This window comes from Platichthys flesus, chromosome 3, assembly GCF_949316205.1.
Source record: "Platichthys flesus chromosome 3, fPlaFle2.1, whole genome shotgun sequence".
In the NCBI taxonomy this organism is placed as follows: Eukaryota; Metazoa; Chordata; class Actinopteri; order Pleuronectiformes; family Pleuronectidae; genus Platichthys; species Platichthys flesus.
In genome coordinates, this window is record NC_084947.1 from 27565673 (window position 1) to 27593560 (window position 27888).

A 27888-nucleotide genomic window follows, 5' to 3' on the forward strand; every position below is an offset into this window, starting at 1 on the left:
AGCTTATAGCTCAGGAGGTCAGGCTGCAGGCCGACTCTCGGCACTGGATTCAATGGCTTTATCTACTCGTATCCGAGGAGGGAGAGACCCTTGACTCCGAACAAAGTGTGGAAGGGATCCATCTGCAGAGGGGAGGACGCTTGGTGAGAAAAAAGGGACGATGTCTTTGGGCGTTATTACAGAATGTAAGAAAAGATTGTGACAGAGTTTTGAAAGATGCAAAAAAATGAAGTTGTGCAAAATGGAGGCAGAAAGAAGAGATTTAATTTAAGCTATGACAACAAAATAAAATATTTGATACGAAATCTTGTACTTAAGAGCTTCCTGGTTTCACATTCATGAATGTGAATGTGAGCCGTTCTATGATAGTAAACTGAATACACGTCGACACAAAGTTGTATGTAAAATCAAATTCCTCCTATATTTATATACGCGACAAATCTAGCGACTTTTTCTGGTGATATTGGAGACTTTCTGGTGTTTTGAAAACTGACGTGTAGCACGTATCGTTCTGCAGTGACTGACAATGGGGAGAGGCGGGGGACTAGTGGCAGAAACTTGGTCTATGGGCAGAAAAGGTCTTTTGGTACAACAAAAAGACGATCCTGGATTGATCTGTCCAAAAATCCAAGAGAATTCTCCCTACCCTGTCTAGTGCCTCTGAGCAAGGCACCTTACACCCCCAAATCTGCTCCCCGTGCGGCGTACATGGCTGCTCACTGCTCTGTGTCCTGCACCAGATGGGTTAAAAGCAGAGGTTCAATTTCCCTACATTGCATGAGTGTGCCTGTGCATGTCTGTGCATGTGTTTGGGACAAATAAATGTATCTTAATCTTTATCCTCAACGAGCAGCAGGTGCTGCCCTGAGCCCCTCCGCCGTCCCAGCGCACTCACAGGCGGTCAGTCGCTCAGTAGCCTTGCGCAGCAGTCCCAGCTGCAGTCAGAGCAGAGAGGAGACCCACGCTCCGCGTCCTCCAATCTGCAAATGAATCGCGTGTGCGCAAAGCCGCCGGTGATCTGGTTTACAGAGCAGGATTTAAGTGTCAATGTATCTTCACTGTCACTGGAAAACATGAGTCATTGAGTTCAGTCTCTTCATCGATGCAGAGTCCAGATCGACGGGACCTCCTTGGCAGCAGATAACCAAAAACTGTCAAAAGGAAGATCAGCAAAGTTTAGCTTTAAACCACGATCTTGTTTCAGTTCAATGAGTTCCTCCTGCGGCGCACATCTCCTGCAGCGCACATCTCCTGCAGTGCATATCTCCTGAAGCGCAGATGTGTGCACATCCTGCATGCACATCTCCTGCAGCGCACATCTCCTGCAGCGCAGATGTGCGCACATCCTGCGGCGCACATCTCCTGCAGCGCACATCCTGCGGCCCACATCTCCTGCAGCGCAGATGTGCACATCTCCTGCAGCGCAAATCCTGCAGTGCACATAATCAAAAAATATATTTACAAAAACAAAAAATTAAATCAAATAAAAAAAAAAAAACTGTGCGAGCACATCCTGCAGCGCTGATCTCCTGCTGCACAGATGTGCGCACATCTCCTACAGCCCACATCTGCGCCGTGTGTGCACATCTCCTACAGCGCACTTCCTGCGGCCCACATCTCCTGCTGCGCACATCTCCTGATGCATCTAAGAATCTAGACATTTCCAGACCTCTAGTGTGGAACGTGGTGAAACTGAACCTAAACTAAACTAAACATTTCAACTAAAACTTGCTCTTTTGGATCATTTTGCCGGTTCAAGACCGGATAAAGGAGGAGGGCTGGACGTAGAGATAGCAGTTCCACCCCACATAACCCTAACCCTTATTTTTGTGAAGTGCATGTAATACGTTTCTTTAGAATAAAGCTCATATGTAGTTCTAAACATATTTACGGTGTTCTTTTCTCACTTTCTGTACTTCCTATAGCGACCATTACATTATGCAAATTAGGCGATGACGTCATTTAGCGACTTTTAGGACAGCCAATAGCTACTTTCCTTACTGAGGAGTTGGCAACACTGTGCAGGACTCCTGCGTAAGGCTAATGGGAAAATTCCAACGTGCAATTGGTTTGTAGTTAGAATGCCATCCTGACTCAGAACCCAGCAACAGCTAGTAAACTAGCCAACACTTGAATTCAGAGTCACACGCCTCAAAGTAATTACTTGTCTTCTGGGTCCATTAACACATCGTTATTAAAATAGACCTAATGCTAACCCCAGCCAGAGGTCCTGTATTTTCACTATACACTGATAGAATCAAAAAGCTACACATTTCTTCAATCTGGAAATGTATTTATTCTGCTGATGGAACTGTTAAACCAGAATGCAGAGCACAGCAGCCATTCACAACAGGACCTGTGCTGAAGGGCAGTTACATCACTGTCCCTTCCACTGACATTGATTTCTTGTTTTCAATGTTAAATTCAAATTAGTACCTTACCAAATTAAAAGGCAAGCAAGCCAATAAAGAATCTTATATAGCTTGTATCCCTTTAAAAGCCAAAACAGCACGCAATGAGAACATGGCCATGTTTTCCACAAACCAAAGCATTTTTACCTAAATATTATACAAATACTTTCATATATATGAAAATCTAAAGACAAAACTACATTTAGGGCAGAAGACATCACTAGAAACAAAGAACTAACAACAGTTAGCGTTCTGCTGAAGCGTTGTGCAATGCCCCTTCGGTCTTTTATCTTCAGCATAGCATCGGGAAAAGACCTGTGCAGCAGTTTGTGTTGCCCAGAGGATGAATCCTAATTACTAATGTTTCCACTTCTTCTGACTTTTATCAGTGTAGCGTTGGTAAATAACAAGACCACAGTATCAACATCACTTGCATTAAGTACAGTTATTCATATTCAAAAGAAAAACTTTGACAATTCAATTGGCTAAATAAATGCTTCACAATAGTAACAATACAGACGACCTCTGAATGCAGCTGTACAGATGAATGAAGGCAATGACATTAATCTTTCATTTTCTTCTTGAGCGACAATACAGAGAAGTCTGGCTTCATTTGTGATGCTATAATTTCCACCATCCCTCACAACTTAAAACAAAACACAGGTTACAGGGGAGCAGCAGCAGAAGCACATCAGGTAAAAACTGCTTTATCTAGAACAGAAAGATCTCAACTCTAACCTTAGGTAGAAAAATCTACAACTAAAACTGTACACTGATGATTTGTTTGTGTAATAGCGAGTGAGGCCGAGATTACACTGGTACATTTGCAGCTTTAAACAAAAACATAACACGAGAGACACTGCATACAACATGTTAGTACATTTGTATATAGATTACTTTAAATTAATGACAGAAGTTAGAAATTTTCATAATCTTTCTTGTCCTTTTTCCCTTCACCCTCAAAGCTGTCTGTCCCCTCACTGTTGTCACGGCGACGCTTGCGGCTGTTGCGGATGTTGAAGCGAGGGTTAATCTGCAGTAGAGGGTCCATGCCCATAACTTTATAGACTTGACGGAACGCCAGCAGCCTCAGAGCAAACTGTAAGGAAACAAAGAAAAAACATTTCTAACAGTTACCGTTGGTTGAAGCCACAGGAAACCTCCAGCAAGAGCAAACAAGATGAGATGTGTACACGATTCATTAGGAGCTAACAATTCCTCGAAACCTGGTAAATGTGAAGCCACATGACTTCTAGTGACAAGCTGGTGCCAAAAAACTGATGACACTTTAATGCTGATTTAGACTCTAGAAGAGACTAACATTAATTGATAATTCACGATGTATGTTTAGGCCTTCAATAGCCTCACAACTTGAGACTACTTCATTCCAATCTCTTCACATCTATCTCTGCTCAACAGTGGATGTATAATTCAGGAGCTTGTACTTGGGCACTTGAGGTGATGTCCTCTCTCTGTTGCTCTCCCATGGTTGTCAGGGTATCGACAGGCTTCTTTTCACAAGGATCCACCAATCCTGGCCCACCTATTAAAAAAAAAATATTAAAAACCACTATAGTTGATGTTTTTTTTTAATCACGTCAAATGCTCTATGAGAACTGAGGCCATGGGAAGTTTGAGTACTTACCAACTTTTCAAATGTACAGATAAAACTCACAACTTTGATCAACATAACTTTGATAAACAAGCTGAAAAAAGTTGTTCTAAGTTGCTTAACTGCCAAAAGACAGATAACAGTATTGCACAACATTTCAGCTACTTGTGGTCCACAAACAATTGCATTTGTTTTGTCTATAGAACTATACTAGATCCCAATTATGTACACTATTATAACCCTAAACAATGACTTACCAGGGAGTAAAATCCCAGAAGAGATACATTCAAAGACCCGTCTCAAAGCATCACCTGGGCTTAGGGGGGCAGAGGCGCTACTGATGGCCTTCTCAACTAGCAGCTCCATGCCCTGAGTAGAGTGAACCATAAAGATGGTTTAGAATGCTGTCAAACACGTGCCATCTCTGCATACATTACAACAGTAAAACTTCATGAAATACAGTATAATTGCAGTGCTTTAAGGTTTATTCCTAGCCTCATTCAAAAATCAATCAATGATTAATTGAACAGCTTTGTAGGTGCAGATATTGTTGCTTAAAAAGGCAATCTCAGGAGTCGGCATGGGTAAGATAAATTGCTTTATTGTGCTTTGTCTTAGCCATCCATCCTTCAACTTAGAATTAAGTGATACGAGTTGGTGTTAATTTCATTAAGAAAAGCTATCCAGTATCTATACTGCCCATCCTTTACACATTGCAGGGGGTGGAGCCAATCCCTGCAGAAGGGAAAAACACCAAAGTCCAATTAACCTAACCCCAAACTATGCCAGCAAACTCCATAAAGATGGGCTCCAGCTGAACCAGGGTGTGTGCCAGTTTATAAGCATTATTATCTATTTTAACTTTCCCCCTCAATGATAAAGACAATGTGTACAAGATAAACCTATTCTATGATCTAATAATTAAGAATTTTCTTTTGAGATTAGAATATCTTTTGACTAGAATGCTCATTACTGGTCATGACAAAAACAAATCTAATTTCTACACTATTTCAACTTATTTTCTGATGACTACACCAAACTGTTTACAGGTTTCACAATGAAAATAAATAACTGACATTTAACCCCAGAACAAAGACTAAATGCAAGAATAGCTGACAATTAGAGAGGTATAATACATAACATTTATTTTTCCCATGAAGCCGCGTTATTCTGTTTTTTTTTTTTTTAGGTTTTCAGGTTGTCCGTCTGTCCCATTCTTGTGACCAACTACTGACAATTTGTACTTGCATTCCTGCTCCACAGCCATCATTAAGTAGGAAATTGAGAGCAGCTCCTTTTGATGGATCATAAACCAACTGGTGTTGTAGTTGAAAAGCAGGTATAGTATATTTTCTGCTGTCTTTGAAAAGGTCCTCTGAGAGGCTTTCTTTGGTCACCAAAGCTCAAACTAGGGTGACTGTTCTGAAATAAACTACTAAAGATGTCACCATTCTCCCAATCAGGAGCACAGTTCATAAAAGGTGTAAATAATTCATAGGCATTTCTGAATAACATACTTACCCATCCTGGGAAGGATGACCATGTAGGAACTCGCTGACAGAGGTCTCGTAGGATTCGAATGATAATCACACAAGACTGAAGTCCATTAGCTCTAGCCTTTTGATATAATAAAAGTTAGTTTTACAAATGACAAAGCACGACATTAGATGGACCAGACAAGTGAATCAGATCTGTCACAGAGGTCCAAACACTACTGTGCATAATGGAAGCTTGAATATGGTTTTAAGTGTATATGAGTTTGCAAGCAGCTGCCATTCCCAGTAGTCTTGTACCTCATAGTTAGTAAAAGAGTTCAAAGTTTGCAAGATGCACAAGAAATGAGGACGTATCTTGCCATCTTCTAAACCCTGACCCCAGTTTATCCAGGAATCTCACAAACAAGTTCTTAAAAGTACAAGAGTCCACTTGAGAGAAGAGTATAGGGACTGAAAGAGACATGGAAATCTGCGTTAATTTGCCTGTGCTTTTGCTCAGATAGCAGAATCACAGGAAACTTCTCAGATATTCCCTTTCCCTCAATCCCCATTCTACAAAATAGATAGAATAAAAACAATACAAATGTTGAACATGAAAGCACTTCTTGATGGCACAATTTTGTGCAAGTTATTGTGCAGCCTTATGGAATCCCATGTAACCATAATGCAATACTTGGAAAATTTATAAGAGAATACAAGGATGCCAGTTCTACATTTTTGTTACACAAGTGCTTCAAATGAACTTAGATTTATCAATACATGTGATGAACATGGATCAGAGCCTCATTATAATAAGTGGCATCCTTGAATTATTAGTTTTTGCTTCAAATGGTAATCAGATTCCTCATTATAATAAAATGATACCAAATGTGTACAACATAAATAAATGAATAAACAAATAATGCATCTCATAAGGCTACAATAAGAAAGTAAAATGATGTTCCGAACCTGGAACCACTTAGCGTGGCGCAGAGCAGCCAGAGCGTCAAGGCATTTTTGCCTGTCCAAGACGTCCGCTGGGTCTTTCACCATACCCGAGGTTACATCTAAAAATGGATTTGAAGTGTCAAAATGGTGATGAGGAATGGGTGTTTGACCAGGTCAGTGAGGCTGGCAGAGAACAAACACAATGCCACACATACCTATGTGTTTCCCATGACTATCTACAATTGGTTGCTTATTTTGCCATTTCAAAAGGTCTGATGTAAAAAAATAAATAAAAAAGATTCTTTTCATATGAAATCAACATATTGGAAGTAAGTCGATGGATGTAGATAAAAAGTGAACAACATGTTGGATCATTAGATTCTCTAAAAAACGAAACATGAATTTATTGACTTAACATTGACGACAAAAGGAGTAATGTGTTTGGAAAGCAACACTCTCGCTAAATTACATGGGTACACTCACGAGTGTTTTAAAGCCGATACTATTTTATCAGGTAATTGTCTTACAAAGCTTGGCGTTACCTTGATGAAGACCATGGGGATTTTAAATTTTAGTAAATTTTCTTCACTGAAGCATTGGGACAGAGGGGGATTCTGTGGCTAATGTAGCTTGAAAGGTTACCTGGCTAATAGTGAATGACCTGATAAAAAGTGGCCTGGCAATAGTAGGTGTGGCAAAGTTTTTGGGATGTGAGAAAAACCTTGGTCAAAAATCCTTCCGAAACTGTTGGGCCTTACTAAACCTCTAATCGGAGACAATCAACTGAAATTTTTTACCCTCTCTGTTTTTGTTCAAAGAAATAAGGGTCTTTGTGCTGTACTTATAAATATTGCTACGAATATAAAAAAATTAAATAAAAAGGAGGAAGCAATGGGTGCTGAAGAAGAGAAACAAACATGAGAACTAACAGCAAACAAAAGGGGTTAGGCTATCACTGCATGCATACATACAATCAGTAGGTTGGAATTAGACCCCAACAATCATTGTATACCAGCAGATGTCCTCGGGTCCAACCGAAGATTCCTCTGTCATAGCAGTCTTACCTGAACTCTTAACAATACTCCCCTAAGAATTATTTGAAATGATCAGATTTCAAAACAATACAGGACATGATTTATCTTAATCTTTCCATTGTCAATTAATTCAAAAGAGAAAATGGTCCATATTCAGATTCTGTCTTCATTCTGATTGACATTGAAATAAAAATGACAAAAGCTTGTCAAGGATAAACATTAAATATTGTGTATTATATTATATTAACCTGTTGAGCCAAATTATTATTCCTATGTGTGTAAAGGAAGATGGCAATCAACTCAGGGGAGCACTTCAGAACAGGGGACATTAACATGAACTGTTCACCAGCACACAAAAGGAAGATTTGTTTCCTGTGGGAACATAACATTCAATTCCTCTGCCTTAGGCCAAATATTCATTTGAGACAATGTTGCAAAGTTCAAACGTCTTTGTAAAATTACTTCCAACTGTAATTTATGGAATATAAGTGCCTCCTGTTGTCTATTTGTGCACCTTCTGCTTGAATTTTATTTTGTCTCGTCATCTCAAAGAAAATTTGGGGAAAAGATCCTGTAATGCATGTCTCCCATTGATTATAGCCGACAGTAAAATAGCCGACAATCCCCTGTAACACAGGAAACAAAGTAGAATCTCATCTGGGAATATCTAGACTCAACACAATGCAAACACTGATCATGCTTTGTTTCAAAGGATAAAGATAGCATCTGAGAGGTAAGAGTAACAGAGCGAAAAGCAAAAGAGCAATACTGCTGGCACTTGTACATTTTTTGTGTTACACTAGAAGTGATCTGCTACACATGATCTGCAAAGACAAATCATTGCGAAAATGGCTAAGTAAGGGTTCTCAATACAAGATGATTATCAAAAGCTAGGGCTTCATTAAAATGGTTCACAAATTTAAGAAGGTCAAAAACAGCGCACAACTACAGTCCTTAAATATGATGACCTTGCACTTCCTTCGTTGCCCTCTCATTTCTGATTTAAGAAATCCAAATGAAACATGCATGAAGTGCAAGTTGTCAGAATGATCTAATTGAAGGCACAACCAATCAATCTTTGTGGAGTGTGCCAGCAGGACAGTGCTCTTCAGGGTGTCAACCAACATATTGATACTGATAGAGATAGCAGAAAGACAAGAAAAGAGGTGCAATGGAAAAGGCTGTGATGGGATTCCCAACCTCCATCCCGGCCATTTTCCTCTCTGATGAGAGGTGAAGTCAGCGTGATTGTCACTTGCATCTTTGGCTCAGTACAGGACGTCAGAATGATGGCTGCTTCCTGGATAGATCCCTTGACCTCGTATTTTTCTGGGGCTACCACCTGGAAGAAAGTGTATTTTTCAAAGTCAGTTTTTCATACAACTAGTTAACAGTTATTTCTATACCTAGTCATCTACATTCAGTGGCCAATTCATAGCTAGTAAGTAAATTCATGTGGAATACTGTAAATATTTTGTTCTATATTGTTGTTTTTATATTGTCGTTTTATGTTGAGTGCACCAATGAACGACACCAAAGCAATTCCCTGTATGTGCAAACATACTTGGCCAAAAAAAGAATTCTGAATACCAGGCAGTGGGGGACCTGATGCATTTATTGGTCCCCTGTCAGCAATGCTTGTACAGATTAATCACTCTACTGATGCATTGGAGACAACAGAACAATATCAATATATAAAATAATTGTGAAGCTCATTTAAGATCCTCGAACCAGAGGGAAAAACAACAGACTCCGCTGCTCTCTCTGTATGCGAGTGTCTGTCTCCCTCTCTCAGCTGATGTCCTATGACTCCCTAGAGTTTAAAATTTCCTTTGTCGCCACAATATCAACACTGATCATCACATAATGATTGATACCTTCTTTAATGAGCTAAATCATCAGAGCAGCTCGCGCAGTTCTTAGCAGGACCGCCCACTCTTTTCTACAAGAACTCACAAACGTAAACTCAGTCTGAGAAACAGACTGTTAACTTAGGAAATGGATGGAGCTCAAATAGATGGTGTCACGCCGAGGTTGATGTAGGGCTGCTCGAATTTTTTTTTTATCAAAATCACGATTATTCAAACGATTATTAATCTGTTCCCTTATTCTGAAGTCTATGCTTTATTTTTTTAATCACGTCCGGTTCCGGTAAAAACCGAGGGATGGCTGCGTGTCTTATTCCTCCGTATCACCAGGATATCGGTGCCCGGTTATTCAAACGTTTAATGATGGCAACCCTAACAGTCTATGACCGACGCAGAGAAATGCGGGTCCGGTCTGACCGGTCTGAACAGCCAGGGGGAGCCCGCTTGAGAATAGAGGTGCAGTGCGCGGCCGCTACATGGTGTGCTGTTGCCCTCCCTGCTTTTCCACTCGCGCTGTTTTTTTCACCGCCGGTCACCACACACACAACTCACCTCCTTCACTTTACTGCTGCTTGAGAGTGAGAGCCAGTCAGCTGGGGCGCTGAATGCTTGGGCGGAAGGACTGAATTGTGCATGACAAATAATCGTTTCAACTCGATTATGGTAGTTTGGAGATCGTTTGACCCCATAAGGGATGAGGCAGCACACATCAAACCAGGGAAATGTAATCGTGATTACGATTACATTAGGGATGAGGCAGCACACAGCGTGTGAGGCTAGAAGTAAACTACTGTCCGAGCCAGAAAAAAACTATTAAAAAAATATATATGAATAAAAAAAAATAAAAAAAAAGTCTTTCCACCGTTGACTGTTTCTGTGACAAACACACATGCAAAAAAAGGAAACCTGTGCTTTATAACTACAGAGTCTGCCAACTGTAGCATCAATTCAGCTTTGAACTCAAGCAAGTAATAATGGTCCTACTTACACAATTACTGTAATTAATGTTGTTCACCACTAACAGTAATGTGTCTAATTGTTTGACTGCATGCAACTACTGATTTAGTGCACAAGATAAGTTTTTTTTTTGGAAGTTACATAAATTCTCTCATTCTACAGAGTTCATCTTAGATAATACTGTGTTTACAACTAATACAAAGAAATTGGTCTCAAGAAAGCATGAGGCAGGTGCTGATTTCAGTGGCAACTGACAGAATTAACTGTGGTATAACATTTGTAAAGATAGTACTGTTAGTTGCTTGGGGAGGTGCTCCATAATGAGGCTGAGGAGGTCCTTTGTGGGCTTCTCTGAGCAGAGCAGGACTAGGTTGACGTCTTTGTCCCCACGCAGAAGTAAGCCTTTGGCCAGGACTCCAACCCTCATCACTCCCTTCAGGGCTCTAGACAGTAGAAAGATAGGAAGGAAAAATAAGCAAAGATTAAATTCAATAAAAAGGTGCTTTCAGACTGTACTGAGTATTTTCATTGTCCAATGCAACAGCGATTAGGGGAGGGAGGCTGGCTGCCACTCTTGGGAGAATGCACAGCTTTGTGCATGTTTAAGTGACAGACTTGATTCTACCACATCAACTTTGCTATAATAATAATTCAAGTAAAGCTAAATTAGTAGCTAGAAGCAATAATCACAGCATAACAAATTTTATTCAAAATAGAGAATAGCAGCAGTAACAGCTCACTGACTGAAATAACCTTTTTTATTGGGAGATCCAGACCAGGACAATCACAACAGGACCTTCCTGGCATATATAAAGGTTGAATAAATAAATCTAGGCTTAGTAATGCAAATAGGAAGGTGCTGTAGGTATACACATTTAAGAATTTGACAGAACACGAGTTCACATTCTTCGGTTTCTGTGACTAAATGAAAGTGTAACAGATTCTTGAAAAGCTTCAGTGTTTACCTTTTAACATCCGTTAAGTGTGGGCAAGTTCAACACTAGTTTTCTGACAAGTTCAGAAAACCTTAAAATGGTGGTTTACCACATGCAAGTCAAGTTGGAGTGTTCAGAAATGTGCATTTAAAATTGTATTAATTCACCTTACAATTCATTAAATATAGGAGATCACCATAACTGCTTAAGTCCTAATGATCTTTCAAAATCTGTCAACCAGCTCACAAATGCAGCGGCAACGCAAATACATAAAGACAATCTGAAATGTCACACCTGTCGTTGCCGGAATCCTTCTTCTCTTTTTCATCTTCCTTGGCCTTCTCCTGGTCTGTAATTATGTCCGAGACAAGTTTGAGGGCACGTTCTGTGATTGACACAATCTTCTGGATTGACTGGAGCTCATCTTCTGAAGGGTAGATGGCTGCATGCTTGGTCATGACATAACGATCATCGGAAGAATCAGGACGGCGTGGGGGCTAAAACATACAAAAGGTATTTTGTTTCAGATGGTCATTCTATTTCATGATGTTCTGGCAAATCTCAGAGGATGACGCCACAGAATCTTTTTTACATTACATTAAATTTCATTTTGCTGACACTTCTATCCAAGGTGACTTACAGTATGTGCATTAAACCCAGAGGGCACAGACCCAGGACAACAAGAATCAAGAAAGTATAATTTCTTCAAAATAAAGCAAAACTACAAAGTGCTATGAGTAAGTGCCATTTAAGTGCTACTAAATTGTTAGTTTCAAAAATTGTTAATATTTTTTTTTTATTCAAGGAATAGTCGGAAGAGGTACGTTTTTAGTGTGCAGTGGAAGATGTGTAAACTTGCTGATGTCCAGATGTCAATGGGGAGCTCATTCCACCATTTAGGAGCCAGGACAGCAAACAGTTGTTATTTTGATGAGTGTTTAGCTCGCAGTGAGGGAGCAACAAGCCGATTGGCCGAAGCAGAGTGGAGTGAACAGGCTGCGGTGTAACTTTTGACCATGTCCTTGATGTAGACTGGACCTGATCCGTTCACAGCATGGTACATAAGTACTAATGTTTTAAACCGGATGCGGGCAGCCACTGGTAGCCAGTGAAGGGAGTGGAGTAGTGTGAGTGAATTTAAGTTGGTTAAAAACCATTCGAGCTGCTGCATTCTGGATGAGCTGCAAAGGTCAGATGGCAGTAGCAGGTAGACCTGCCAGGAGGTAGTTACAGTAGTCTAGGCGTGAGATGACAAGAGCCTGGACCAGAAACTGCACTGCCTTCTGAGTGAGAAGGGGGCGTATTCTCCTGATGTTGTACAGCATGAATCTACAGGAACGTGTTCTTACAGTAATGTTGGCACTAAGGGAGAGTTGGCTATCGAGTGTGTCCCACCCGGGTTCCTAGCAGTCTGAGTGGGGGTTAACAGGGAGTTGTCAAAGTTAATAGTCAGGTCATGGGTGGGAGAGTCTGTCCCTGGAAGGAAAAGTAGTTCAGTCTTGTCACGGTTAATTTTCAGGTGGTGTGCAGACATCCACTGAGAGATGTCAGTCAGACAGGCAGAGATTCGTGCTGCTACCTGTCTTGTTGATATTAAATGCATTAAGCAACAGCTGAAAACACATTGAATTCATATTTCAGTTTAAATGTTTATGTTCTGTTCTGTTCAGAATAACTCAAGGTGCAATAATGTTGCAAACCCCTTAACATATTAAATAAATACCATAGACTTATGAATAAACACAACCATGATATATAATGTTTGCTGAAAAGTCCGAGCATTCAATATTTCCTTTCCATGTCAGAAATCCAGTGTGCTTGATTTACAGTGCAACTATGTTGTCCATCATATTCACACTTAGTTTGTTTCCAGCATGAATGTTTTCATCCACGCATTAAGATGCTTCACTAAAAGATAACTGACCACAGAAATAATCATCTTTTGAAATGTGTAATCTTTGTGGGTATGTTAACTTTCAAACTATTATCACTATGCCTTTTTAAATGCAATATGAATCTGAAAAAAAGTCATGGTTACTGGTTTGATTGTAATACAGAAAATAAAGGCTTCATCAAGAACCAGGGCTGTGGTCTGAAAGTCTTAATAATATAAACCTGTGACAGGTCAGGGAGGGATCTGAAGGAGCAGTAATAAGCAGTTCAGAAAGGATGGCAGGTATACTATCCTCTTTTTCACAAAGGACCAGGTAGGTTTGGACAGCTTTTTTCCCTTAATAAATGAAATCATGATTTAAAAACTGCATTTTTTATTTACTTGGGTTATCTTTGTCTTATATTACAATTTGTTTGATCTGAATCATTTAAGTGTGACAAATATGCCAAAAATCTGGAAGGGGGCAAATACTTTTTCACAGCACAGTAGATTATTCAGCAGAGCCAAAATTAATCCCTCTGAAGTCTTCAGGGGTTTTAAAGTTGCACTTGGTAGACCATTTAGCCATTTCCTGAAGTAAAGCATGACTTACTACAACAATATACTAGTATAGACTATATAGACACCATTATAAAGCCTTACCACCGGGCCTTGAGGCTGGAGGCCAGGCATGCCGGGTCGGACTCCGAGTAGACCAGGAGGGCCCTGTGGGTACCCTACGTCTGGTAATCGACGTCGTTCATCCCAGTGGTGTTGCTCCTCTTCCATGCGTCTCCAGTACATGTCTTCTTCATAGCGCCTGAAGCAGAAACGAGAGCTAATTTCCTGGTTCCAGGTTTTGTTTTTGCTCCACACAGACCAACCACTCCCAACAATGGAGAAACCACAACTTATTTCACATATCCTCCTTACGCACTATTAATAAATAACCTTATCCATACCTCATCTCCAATCTCCAGCGCTCTTCCTCCTCTCTTCTTCTCCAATACTCCTCTTTCTGCATCTGTTTTCTCATCTTTTCCTCCTGAATCTTTCTGGCTCGGATGCTTGGCTTGACCTCCACCTGCAGATCTGGGTTAACTTTTTTCTACATGACAAAAACACAAAAATTGTTTTACATGCTTTTCCTGAAATTGTCAAAGAGCAAATTAATCACTCACAAAAAAAAAGTATAATAATCCAAAACTGCTGAAATGCAGAACAACTGCTGCACGTCCTGAACTGAGACACCTGATAAATATTCGGAGGTGTATCAAAATTCTGTAGAGTGGTACAGACATGTCTACAAACCTTGTATTGCAGACGATGCCGTCGTCCTTTGAGATGCATTTCCTTTGCATTTGGGTCGTTGAAACTACATTCACACAGCTTGCAATGGAAGCGGATGACTTTGCCTTCATCGTTTCTGACCTAAAATGAGTTTCACATATTACACTCAAGATTTGAACACATTTCTGCTCAATAAAGTGTAGGCTAGCTTAAGCCCATGTAAGCAAGTAGGCAAGCCAAAACTTACTTCCTCAACATAGTCATGACCGACTGGCTGGACATCACTCTGTAGTCCAGCCAGGGCTGATGTGGACAGAGAGTCTGAAACGTCAGTCTTGGGGTCTTGAACAGCTGAAGAGGGCATCACAGGCTTAGACTCCACTTTGGCCTCCGCTCTGGCTTCGTCATTCTTTACTGTGGTCTGTAATTTATTTCCACCTGCATTTCAGAAATAAATATTTGGTTCAATCATAGTCAGTTCTACTAAATAGTCCTTAATAACAAAAGAGTGGGACAATTGTTAAGGTAGCCCTTGGTGGTCAGATTCTCTGTAGTTTTATAATAGTTAATACTTTCAACAACCCAATGGTATGTGAATTAATTCCATGGTTTGCAGCTCAATACAGCTACATGGCAATGTAGACAGTTCTGCATTTTTAGGGTTTATTAAATGGTACTGGATAGGGTTGCAAAGGGGCAGAACATTTCCAGTAAATTTTCGGAAACTTTCCATGGGGATATTCAGCTCAGGAATTTTGAAAAAAAAAAAATTACAAATTAAACGCTGAGCACTAAAAACATCATTCAAAACTCTATTATACAGATGTATGGAATGCAACACACACTGCACGTTGAATTTCAACCCTGCACTGTGCATTTCTCAATCACATGCACAGATAATTGCCAGCATCCTGCACAGTACAGCAGAGCTATTGAGGCCTGCTGTAGTGTGCAGGACTAGTCAGCTAAGTTTTGACGATATTACCGGGGAAAATATATTAGCATGCTGATTGAGGATTGTTCATCTAGCCTATTTCTATTCATTAATCCATCAATTGTAAAATATTTTTATAGACGATTCCAATTGGCCAACTATTTAACTATCTGACATTGCTTTTTTTTTACAAGCTTTTATTGTCATCTTATTTTACAGAGCATTGCAACGTGCAGTATCTCCTGTGTGGAGACATTTCACCCAAGCCAATGTAGAAGGAAAGACTGTGTACATTTGCAAATACTGTGCAAAGACCTATGTTAAGAATGACACAAAGATGCAGAAGCATATAGTCAAGTGTGCAAAGTTTACTCAGGGCTCAAATCATGACAAAACAAAATGTTTATATTTATGTCTGTATATGACAAGATAAATACAGTTAGTATAAATTATCCACAGAATTTCCCGTTTATTCCTGTTAATTCTTGTTAATTCCCATGGAAAGTTTCCAGCTTTGAATATTCCCGGAATTTTGCAACCCTAGTTCTGGATAAGGAATTGTGTATAATAAAAAAATAACAAAGTTGTCACTAAATGTCATTATAGAATAAGATTATTTGAAATGACCAGATTCTGGCCAGTCAACCTTATGGGATAGTTGCATCATCATTATATTCATTTCTGGTAAGCAAAAAGTGAATAACTGTGATAAAGTATGTAAGTTTTACATACATGTAAAAATAAATGTATGTTTCAGTTTGATATATATTTTCCTACAAAATAAGTATCCGTTCATGTTTAAATAGAAAAGGTTATCACACATGCATGTAAAATAGCATCACAATGGCTTTGGTACTAATATGTGTATAATCTGCATCAAATCTATCCTGAACAGATGGTTTATGTCCTGCCGTATGTCCTCCAGTGTGTGATCAATAAAGATAGAAGTTGAAAAGGGGGATATCCAAATGGTGGGGGTTCAGTTAGAGAAAAGATCAATTATGGAATTTTTAATAGGAATATTTGCATTAAACCAGCAATACCAAGAGTGTAATATAACAAAGCATATGTTAACCAGGTGTATCAAATGGAATTGTACCTCTATCAGCTCACTGTACTTGTTTCTGCTTGTATAATCGTCAGAGACAAAATAGTGCAGACTATGTCCCCACCCTATAGGCAGATCAATCTTAATTGAAGAATAACCCAAGACCTACTAAAGCCACAAAGGAGGATTATACTTCTGTAAAACTACTAAAGTGATAGTGACCTGTACCCTCAACATGTGTGTACTAACCAACAAAATTGATCTTGGGGGTGTTGACTTTCTTTCCAGCTGAGGCAGAGCTGGCTGAAGAGAGGTTGTTGGCTAATGAGTTCTTGCCACCCGCAACACCACAGCTGACTATGTTGACTGGCTTCAGGTAGGTGGGACTTGAGCTGGTGGCAGAGGAGGAGGAAGCAGATGCACATAGAGAGATGGCGGTGCTGGAACTGCTCGGGGTGGCTGTGATTGTCCTGCTGGGGGCAGCTGTGGTGGAAGACGATGTCTGAGTGACCATACTGGGCTCAGTAGATGGAATGGGCTTTCCAAGCTTGGTATGAAGCTTCACAACCTAAAGCAGAGCATTCAAATGAAACATTTCTTTTTTGGACATTTATCAGAGAGAGAGTCTTATTAATATTATAATTATTGATAAAACCTACCTTCTGGTGCTTAGCGCCACGAATGTGGGCAGCATACGCATCAGCGCCAGTACAGGAAACATCGCAAAGTTCACAGCGCAGCTGGTTCTGAGCACTGCGGGCCAAAACCCCTCCACCATTATTATTGCTGCTACTGCTCTGGGAAACCTTCAGTGCCGCTTCCTTCTTTTTGTGCTTCTGCCCTTCAAGATGCTCCTTGTATGTCTAATGCAATTGATGTGCGATGAGAGACAGAGATTAGTTGCACTGATTGAAAAGTATTTCTTTAGAACATTAATGATTTGTTACCATATAATTATTACTGCATTCATTATCTGTATAGCTTTTCCTTATCCTGTAGATCAACTTAGAACATGTTTTCCACACAATTATTAAGATTAGATGAACAACTCTAGGATCAGATTGCCTGCAATCAGTGGTTTTAATTAATGGTTTCTATTTTAAAGACCAAGTTCAGACAATTAAGAAACATACATTTTTGTTTGCATTTTTGTGTGAGCTTCATGCCGAGCACACTGGAATAATGTTGTCATTGTGGGCTATATGGAACTCACCTGTGGGCCGGCACAGCTGATCTTACAGACGTCGCAATAGTGGATCTGAGGGGGCTTGGGCGGCTGCTTGGGCCGAAGCTGCTTACTCTGGAAAGGGGGCTTCTTGGTGAAAGTGTTTCCCGTCCATGCTGCTGTTGCGGCTACAGCTGCCACAGCCTGCTTCTGCTGCTGCTGCTGCTGCTGTTGCTGCTGCTGCTGCTGGTGGTAGTAGCTGGAAGCTGCTGAGTAAACTGCAGCTTCATAGCCCGAGTATGAGGTTCCTGGAAAGGATACAGCATTGCCAACTTTGCTCAATGCCCTTTTTTAATATTTTATTGTTGGCATTAGAATGTAATGCTTGAAGCCGATAACATTGCTTTTGATATTTGGTGATGTACAGTGCAATCGTTTTCAGTTTGGGTTTTGAAAGTTAAAAAATAGCCAAAAGCCTTGCTGGCATTAATTATATTTTTTTAACCCTCTCATTCATCTTTTCTCACTGACCATACACAAAAATAGCATCGTAGTTTTGCAGAAAATTTTTTGTACAATGTCCAACTTACCAGAGTAGGTGACAGCATTCGTGCTGTAGGTTGGGCTTTGGGAGTAAGAAGGGACCACAGAGGCTGCATTAGCCACGGGCTGGACAGTGGACGTCACTGGATAGATGGAGAAAGTGGATGAGGCTGGATTGGGAGCAGCAGGCTTTATCACAGTCACCTGGCGTGCCTGCTGGCTCTGGGTGTATGATGTTACCCCCTGGCTATATCCTGGTTTGGGGACTGAAAAACAAAAAGTAAATTCATTCATCTCCTCTTAAACACAGTTTCAACAAACTGAGCATTATAACATTCATGAAGGAGGAATATTTGTAGGGCTATTATATTAAGACGGCCTTACTTTTAGCTTGTTGTTAAACTGACAAATTCATGCATTGCCATACCTGTCTGATAGTATGAATCTGCCACACTGGGTTGTGCAGCACAAACAGCAGCTGTAGCAGTGGGCTGCTGGTAATACTGCTTAGTGTCATAAGCAACAGCTGGAGCAGTGGAACGGACATAGGAGTAAGAGTCCTGCAAAGAAAAACAGTAAAATACAGTTGAAGTTTGAAGGTGGTCAAACCCCTGCTCCTCTTGTCCACAGGTCTAAATTGTTGGATGAGACACTGAACCCAAATTGATCCTGTTGCTCCCATTTGCATGGATTGGAAATAGAGGAAAACTGTACTTTGGATTATGTCACGACATGAAATGCAGTGTGTGGCTTGTAATTCAAAATAATTAATTTGTCTCATGTAATGGTATTGTACTGAACTTATCATGCAACCTTTAGAGTACAGGTAATTACTGAAAACATTTGAAATTACCATTTAAAACCAGGTCAAATTATCAGTCTCAGGCAAATTCTGCTCTTGTGGGTCGCTTTAATCAATTGTATTGCAATTTAATGATGAATTAATTACTTTGTATCATTAATTTACTCAGGGCAAAGAGGTGGCTGCCAAAGTGTTCTTCGGCAAGATAAAAATCGAATTGATCAAAACACCAAGACATTTCCCAGAATTTCACAAATCTGCAGAGCACTCCGTTAATACTCATGTACCTGGTAGTTCTGTGAGGTGACTGGTGGTGGGGGTGGAGGGATCTCAGGCTGGCGCTGAGGGTAGCCATAGTCAGCGGCAGCATGTGTTGGCTGATATCCTCCATAAGCTGCAGCAGTAGCCACGGAAATTGGCGCAGGCCTAGCGACAGCTACTGTGCCTGCCGAGGGAGCATAGGCTGCCGCCACAGTGTGAGCAGCCACAGGTGCTTGATGTACTGTGTAACTGGCCACTGTGGTGGGATGTGTATATGCGACTCCGGCAGGTGGCTGCTGACTAGTAGGGCAACACAAAAGAGAAATGTCAGATGTTAGCATTTGCACACACATGCACTGAAAGGGAAAGGAGAAGGTTTTGACAGTGGATTAACTTTGCAGTTCAGTGTTACTGTCTTGCTAAAAAGTAAATTATTAAAAGAAAAACAAACTGCTGACAAACATCATTCAGAAATATTAGTACCAGTGAAATGCATCAATATCTAATAAAACTTTTTGGGAAAAATAGGTTTTGAACTGAAGCAAATTTCTAAACAATTTCCTCCACCTGACCAGTTTACTAAGAAAAAAATAAATAAATAAGAGTAGTTTCTTGGTTGACACTGGATGGATGATATCCCTCCTGGGATCATGCTTTACATATTGAGCTCTTTAATTTGGGATCCCCCAGAATTCAGTAGTAAAAAAAATAAAACTACAAAAATCATTTTTATATTGACCCACCCCAGAATCGAACCGATAGTTGAGACCAAATGAACACATGAATAGTTTCCCATTAATAAGCTACAATGTGGCCCAATCAAATGTTCTGTTTTAACTACAACCAGTTTAAAACCAGTGTGGATATATGGAAAATGAGGAAGCCTGAATCTATTACGCTAAACTAGAAAGCTACATCCTGCCGTTTATGTTTGACACTTAACTGTAAACTCCCAAGTCCCAAACAGGATCATGTAGACTGATGACTAGTTTTTCAGTAATCTGATTAGTCAGTAATTATACCATTGAATCGGGTATCTGAAACTTAACCTTGTTTGGAGCAAGTTAACAGCATAAGTTACCATGTTGTTTTATCCCTGTAAGAAGTGAAGCAGCTTTATAGGACTGAAAAGTCTGAAGTTACCTAGTACATGCCCCTGCTCTCTCTTGCTCTCAGTCTTTCTCACAAAAAGTCCTTACTAGCAGGCAGATCTCTTAAGTAATTAATGGATAACACTGAATGAACGCTGGTGCTGTGCGGTGGGCCATCAAAACATTCCTCAAGTCTTTACTACCCTTAAATGGCTGGCTACTGGCTACATAGTCCATCCAGGTTTCCAGTTATATAACCTCGAGAACCCGACGAGCCAACACCACAACCTCATTGATCAGCAACTGAAGAGACAATATATAGGTTGGTATCTGGAGGGACATTGGGATAATGTTTCAAGGTAAAACAACAAGTTTTAGAGCTCATAATTACTAGACAGCAGGTAGTATTAGCATTCAACCACTTCCTTGCTAACATTACCACTTGATCAAGTTAAAATCATATAATGGGAAAGGCATTTTAATTCGGAAATATTGATGAACCTCTTGGGCAGGGCATTGAGCATTGTGTGTGGACAGCTCTAAGTGAAGGCGAGAGCAGACACAAAACACAGAGTACCTATTTGAGATCCATTGAGATCTCTGGGTCCTTCCTACTTTGATACGTACACACACATCACAGTTGAACTGGCTAAAAACAGCAGCATTGTCTTTACAAACAGAAAGCTATTTTCGGACAGGATTTTAATCTTGCCCTGTTTATTTCAGCATTATTTACTGACACCAAAAGGTTTCCCCTGTGCCAGCTCTTTCACATGCATCGGCCACATTCACTTGCATCCCCAAAGAATTGGAATAGCAAATGCATTGCAACTATATAGTCCTTTTATAGTCTTTGCAACCTCTCAAAGCGCTTTACGCTACAGGTAATTCCCACACATTCATAATGCATTTCTTTGGAGAGGATGCTCTATTAACCTTCCGATTCTGCTCCTTCTCCTGTTCCAAAGAAAACCCATAATGAAGTGCCTTAATCTGAAAGTTCTTGATCCAAATATAGTTTAATGTACATCTTTAAACATTTATATAAAAAAATGGGGTAACTTGAAAGTCAACAACAGTTCCAACCCCAGCAGCCTGACCACTTACCAAATGCCAATTCCTATTAACAGTAGAAGTGCACAGAAAGTATTGGGCCACAATAATACCAGACAGCTACAATCAAAATTACTACTGTTTTATTACATCTGAAGAAGGACTCACCATTGACTTCAATTGTATTGGATTGTGCCCTAACAAAGTCACCCCCTGAGACTCCAATAGTTTTTTGTGGACTCAAACACCCTCCTTATCGCTTGATGCCGTGACACCGTCAGGACTCACGCCGGGTTCACACCGGATGCGGAAGCGACGCCGAAGGGTGGCGTAAGGAGGGGACGGTACGTTGTGTGAGGGTACGCTGGCGCACACTGGCTGCCGCTCCTCTTGACACTTTGTTACCGCTCCTGTGATTTATGTGACTTTTTAAAGCTATTTTATTCGGCAGACTTTGGATTAATAGAGCCTACCTGCTCTACTGGAGTCCTTATTCTGTGATGACTCGGGAGCTGGGGCTCGCCAGCCTGTGGTCATTGCCGGACAGCGCGGCTTGTTTTGTGTTCTGATTTTTACATCGGTGCTGGCAATGATCTCATACAACGCTCCGCAGCTACGGCGTTGGCTCAGCTTCATGGCTCCGTCCGACAAAGGGTTTAAAGCCCTCTGTCATGAGTGTGGGATTTTGAAAAACAGACCTCCCTACATCCATAGAGGCTCGCGCCGCGGCCTCAACGTGAAATCAGGAAACAAAACAAACCTCGGAGTCATCGTTGGAAACATCGCGAGACTACCCAATACCAGGCACAATGGAAGACACGGAGTGGATCGCAGTGTATTACGGAGCTTTCAGGGACTTCCACCACGAGCTCTGTCTTGTACCACCATGGAGCTGCTAAACGCACAATCCCTCACAAATAAATCCCTCCTCATTTACGACCATATTCTGGAGAAAGGGCTTGACTTCATGTGCCTAACCGAAACCTGGCACAAACCAGGGGACTACTCCGTGCTTAATGAAGCATGCCCCCCTGGCTATAACTACATGGAGAAGGCCCGCAGCTCTGTTTGTGGTGGTGGACTAGCCGCCATGCACCGGGCTGAGCTAAAACTGTCTCCTCTGCCAATGCCTGATCTTTCCTCTATGGAATGCCTGGCCTTCAAATGCAAATCCCCATACTCCATGACAGTGCTTCTCATATACCGTCCTCCAAAAGCAAACCCATCTTTTCTACCTGAGATAAGTGATCTCCTTACCTCTCTCTACACTATGTCAACTAACATTGTCATTGTTGGTGATTTAAATATCCATGTCGCCAACCCCTCCTGTCAGTTTGCAGCAGATTTCCTGAGTGTGCTTGAGTGTCTTGGGCTGCAGCAGCATGTTGAATTTCCTACTCACACCAAGGGGCACACTCTCGATCTGGTTATCACTGACTCTGCTTCCATCAGTAACCTACAGGTCTATGATCTTGATGTGTCCGACCACAAAGTGGTTTCAATGGCCTTAACTTTTATGCTGCCTACTATTAGACCTAGGCGTCAAATGTCTTTCCGGAACTGGAAAAACATTGACTCGGCCACCATGACCATGGATCTCCAGCTCATCACCTGCCCAGCCTCTGCATCGATGGATGAATTAGTGGAACTCTACAATACATCCCTGAGAAGTGTTTTGGATCTCCATGCCCCTGTCAAGTCAAGTGAGGTCAATTTCTCGAGCTCCGCTCCCTGGTTCACACATGAGCTAAGGAAAATAAAAACAGCTGGGCGTGCCCTGGAACGACGCTGCAGACACTCTGGGCTCACTGTCCATAAACTGGCATACCGTGAGCATCAAAGGGCCTACTCCAACTCCCTAAAAGATGCTCGCTCACAGTTCTACTCCGGGTTAAATCAATAAAAACCCTTGCAACTCCAAACAGCTTTTTTCCACCATAAGCCATCTCCTGAAACCACCCTCTTCAACTGAGGCTACAGAGGAGCAATGTAACAGCTTCATTGACTTTTTTAGATCAAAGGTCAACACCATTCGCTCTCTGATGTCCAGCTCTCCATCTCTGCTTCCCTCTGACACCAACACCTTATCTACGAGTGTGCTGTGTCCTCTACATCTCACTGAGGTTCAGGAGAGCCATGTTGAGTCAAAAAAATGAAATCCTGTACCTGTACCCTGGACCCCATTCCCACTGCTCTGCTAAAGTTACATGTCTCCACTCTCAGTCCTTTCATCACCAAGGTTGTTAACCTTTCCCTTCAGTCTGGCTGTGTCCCACCTACTCTCAAGGTTGCTGTCATCCGTCCCCTTCTCAAGAAACCCACCCTGGACCCGGAGGTTCTAGCCAATTACAGGCCTATTTCCAACCTTGCCTTCCTGTCCAAGGTGTTAGAGAAGGTGGTCGCTTCTCAGCTTCAGGACCACCTCAAACATAACAACTTGTTTGAAAAGTTTCAGTCAGGATTTCGTTCAGCCCACAGCACTGAAACGGCTTTGCTCAGGGTTACGAATGACCTGCTGATGACAGCCGATGCAGGATCACCCTCACTCCTCATCCTCCTGGACCTGACTGCTGCATTTGACACAGTGGATCACATTCTCCACCTAGAGCGCCTCTACAACGCTGTTGGACTATCAGACTCTGCACTAAAGTGGTTTCAGTCCTACCTCTCTGGCAGAACTGAATATGTCTCACTGGGAAGATGCAAGTCCAGACTGCTCCCTGTCTCCTGTGGTGTTCCGCAAGGGTCGGTCCTCGGCCCCATCTTCATTATTTACATGCTCCCCCTCGGTCATGTCATCAGCAAACAAAGGATGTCCTTCCACTGTTATGCTGACGACACACAGCTTTACATCAAAACTGCCCCTAACCCCTCTGTAGCTATTTCATGTCTCACCGCCTGTCTTGGGGAGATACAGACATGGATGAGCAGCAACTTTCTCCATTTAAACAGTAGCAAAACTGAAGCCCTTCTTGTTAGCACTCCACACCAGGTTCAGTCATCCTCCATAACTCAGCTCACCTTCGACGGTCAGGTCATACCCCTCTCCTCCACAGTCACTAATCTGGGAGTTAGGTTTGATCCTCACCTGACCTTTAATGACCATATAAAACACCTGTGCAAAACCTCCTTTTACCATCTCAAAAACATCTCCAAACTCCGCCCCACTTTAACCCTGTCAGACGCAGAGAAGCTCGTCCACACATTCATCTCCTCTAGACTGGACTACTGCAATTCACTTTTCACTGGGATCACTGGCAAGAACATCCAAAAACCGCAATTCATTCAAAACAGCGCTGCCAGGATCCTGATGAGAGTCCGTAAATATGAGCACATAACACAATTCTCCACTCACTCCACTGGCTCAACCCAGATTAACTACAAAGTCCTACTCCTCAACCATAAATGCATAAATGGACATGCACCTCCCTATCTACAAGAACTCATCACTTCCCAAACCTCCACCCGCACCCTCAGATCTACAAGTAGCTCGCTCCTTCGGGTTCCCAACACCAAGCTCCGCACCATGGGCGACCGGGCCTTTTGCTCAGCAGCGCCCCGCCTATGGAACGGTCTCCCTGACCACCTGAGGGCAACACAGACCCTGGACTCTTTCAAGACTGGCCCAAAAACCTTTTTGTTCAAGAAGGCGTTCTTACTTTGAGTTGAGTTTTTAGGACTTTGATTTTTGACTATATTCTTGTGGCACTCTGAGATTCTCGGATGAAGAGTGCCTTACAAATAAAATGTATTATTATTATTAAGCGCAGCGCCAAGCCTCTGGCTCCCATCCACTCCCATGTTAAATCGTTGTGCTGAATACACCGGACGCTGAAGCGTAGCGCCGTGCAGCGATCGTTTCGTTGACAAGTGTATTTTTCTCGCTTGACACGAGCGTATCACGCCAGGAAACACACTGAAAAATTATTTGAAACGATATTGACGACATTTTTTACATGATAAAAAAAATCAAATATGCATCCCATACTTTGTATACACCTTCTGTTGTCTTGGAGTTTTAATTTGACCACTTTTACCGATCACATTATTAAATGTCCCCCTCTGCCCATCCACTACAGCCACACATGTCATATAGGTGAAAAAAAAAAAAAAGAGAGAGAGAGAGGAGGGGGAGCTACGTATCCTCCACATAGGCTTGAGTGGAGAATACGTCATTCACCATCGACCCCCGACATTGAACGGGGCAAACAGCGGAGAAGATCGTCAACTTGGATGACATAAAACTAATAATGGAGGTTGAAAAGTACAGTGAGCTGTATGATCCGCGGAACATTTTGTATAAAGATAACATTAAAAAAGACAAATGTTGGGACGCTCTGGCAGCCAATGTTGGAGCAACAAGTAAGTATATGCTTTTATACCACTGGATCAACGGGTGATATTATTAGCGCTGCCCGGCCTTCAGCGTGGCTTCTTCGTCTGGTGTGAACAGCCAAGCGCCGGCACGCTAGGGCGTCGCTTCCGGTGTGAACTCGGCATCATGGTGGAAATCCATTGGTCAGCAGCATAATTTTTGGATCATCAGGACATACTGCAGCTGGTCAAATACACTTATAAAAAACTTAAAAAGGGAACCCTAAAAATCATAGAGCTTTTTTCCTCTCTTTACACATGAGCGTAGACTTTCAGTTTGAGAGCATGACTTGAGTATGTTGAATTTAGATTGTGTACACTATTCATCAAAATTTGCGCTTCTACTAAAACTGTGTGCTTGCATTCATCATCTGCTCTCAGATTCGTCCTTGGCTTTTTGTTTAACAACCCTCTCACATTCCCCAACCAATAAAATCCCAGGTGACCTGGTCAACAAATTAAATTAATGATATGAGCGTCCCATTGCAGGCGCGTTTGCTTTGCTTCAGAGCGTCCCATGCAGGCAGTTACTCTTAAACTGCAGGGTTCATCCACTCGCACCCTCCACGGCTATATTTTATGGACTTCCTGTCATTTCATTCCAAAAAAAGCTATATCCAATTTAGCACCTATTTGACCATTCGCACACTTATCAGGACTCAGGAGCATGCTTAGACGTTGTTGGGAGTACATACAGGCACGTGGAGGCTATACACACTACGAGTTGCCGTGATGAAATTCATGCAAGTTGGATCAGCCTGGCATTTACATTGTTTGCTTTGACTTTAGGTGTGGTTTTGAATGCAGTCATCAATGGATTTATAGTTGCATTGACTGTTGTGTATATTAGCGAAGATTTTCACCTTGTTCATCTAGATGTGATTTAAGTGTTCCCTTAATTTTCCTCGAGCAATGTATGTATAGGGAGAGCAGTTGAAAAATCTAATCTGAATTTTTATCCTGATGATTCAATTTTCATTGGATCTTATAAGGACTGCCTATTGTTGTTCAGTAGCCTCCTGGCTGCCTCAAACAACGCATTACATCTACTATTTATTTTCTGCCATAATCCCACCTCTAAACTGTCGGCTATGCGTCATTAGAATCCCCAAGCCCTCCACTACAAGCCTTACTTTCCTTTGTCGGAACTGATGTTGTAGTGTCAGGTTATTTCTACAACTTCCCAAAGTCCACAACCTGATACTGACACTGCGAATAAATGTAAAACATGGACGAAACACTTCATATGAACCAGGACTCAGTACTGCAACGTGGGCTTTCCTCGCAGACAGTGCACTCTTGGCTAAGCAGAGTCAGACCCTGACGGTGACACCGAAACATTTAACACGGCATCTCTAGCTTATATAACGACCATCGGTTTTACTGTTGAACAAACTGAAATAAACGCAGTGATGTGCAGTCTGGACTGCTGCTTCCGTCTAACTGCCGCAGCAGGGGGATCAGTGCCCCCTCCCCCAGCCTGAACAATGGAGACAGTCGGGATATACCTGTACAATACACACACTCAGCTATCTCAAGACTTCAAACAGCACTATGGAAGCAGATGGAACCAGAATTGAGCGTATGTGGGGTCCACTCACCTGTACTGAGCCGCAGCGCCATGGGTAAATCCAAAATAATTGCCGGTAGCCATTTTGGCATCTTCACCAAGCCGGCTGGGCACTGCAGAGGACAGACACACAGGGTTAAGCTAAGCTAACCGTTAGCAGCAGGGTACAGAGAGCTGTCCAAGGACTATCCATTAACCTCACTATTTCAACAACACACACGCTTGTAAAGTCACTAACGTCTTTGCAGTAGATCGTAAAATAACACGGCATTTGAACGATACTCACCATAGGTGAAGGACACCACAGGACATATGGGAATCATTGGCTTCGTATGTTCAACCGACGCCCGTGAGTACTACACCAGCTTATTTATATTTCATGTCGTACCCGGAAATACGTCTTTGCGTCTGCGCAGATAGGAGATGTACTCGGTTCCGGACCGTCCAGTCCCATGGATGCCTGTTGTTTGCTGAACTGCATAATAAAAGATTTGTGTATATACTAAATTCCCAGTAACATTACAAGACGAAACAAGTCCAACAATAGAAAATATAAACTTTACACACACATTAAAAGTATCTGATACATGTTGCAGCCTATGGATTAACTCAAGGAACCAGCCTTTTTAAATGTTTAGCATTCA

General features: G+C 41.6%; 1 protein-coding gene across 2 annotated transcripts; it reads right to left on the reverse strand.

Moving 5' to 3' along the window:
- Positions 1–242: 242 nt before the first annotated feature.
- On the reverse strand, positions 243–27659 carry zfr (zinc finger RNA binding protein). Of its 2 annotated transcripts, XM_062384949.1 has the most exons (20): positions 27531–27659; positions 27276–27357; positions 19183–19456; positions 18521–18653; positions 18141–18359; positions 17599–17858; positions 17045–17248; positions 16635–16953; positions 14651–14841; positions 14425–14544; positions 14076–14221; positions 13777–13933; positions 11535–11737; positions 10598–10748; positions 8681–8822; positions 6468–6565; positions 5545–5640; positions 4281–4392; positions 3857–3954; positions 243–3510 (listed from the first exon to the last, which is right to left on the reverse strand). In XM_062384949.1, the coding sequence occupies exons 1-20, from the start codon at positions 27565–27567 to the stop codon at positions 3328–3330; spliced, it is 3225 nt and encodes a 1074-aa protein (XP_062240933.1). In that variant the 5' UTR covers positions 27568–27659; the 3' UTR covers positions 243–3327. The 2 variants fall into 2 exon arrangements, 1 of the variants encoding a protein (XP_062240933.1); XR_009920419.1 differs by lacking the exons at positions 243–3510; positions 3857–3954; positions 6468–6565 and having other exon boundaries at positions 4348–4392.
- Positions 27660–27888: the final 229 nt, after the last annotated feature.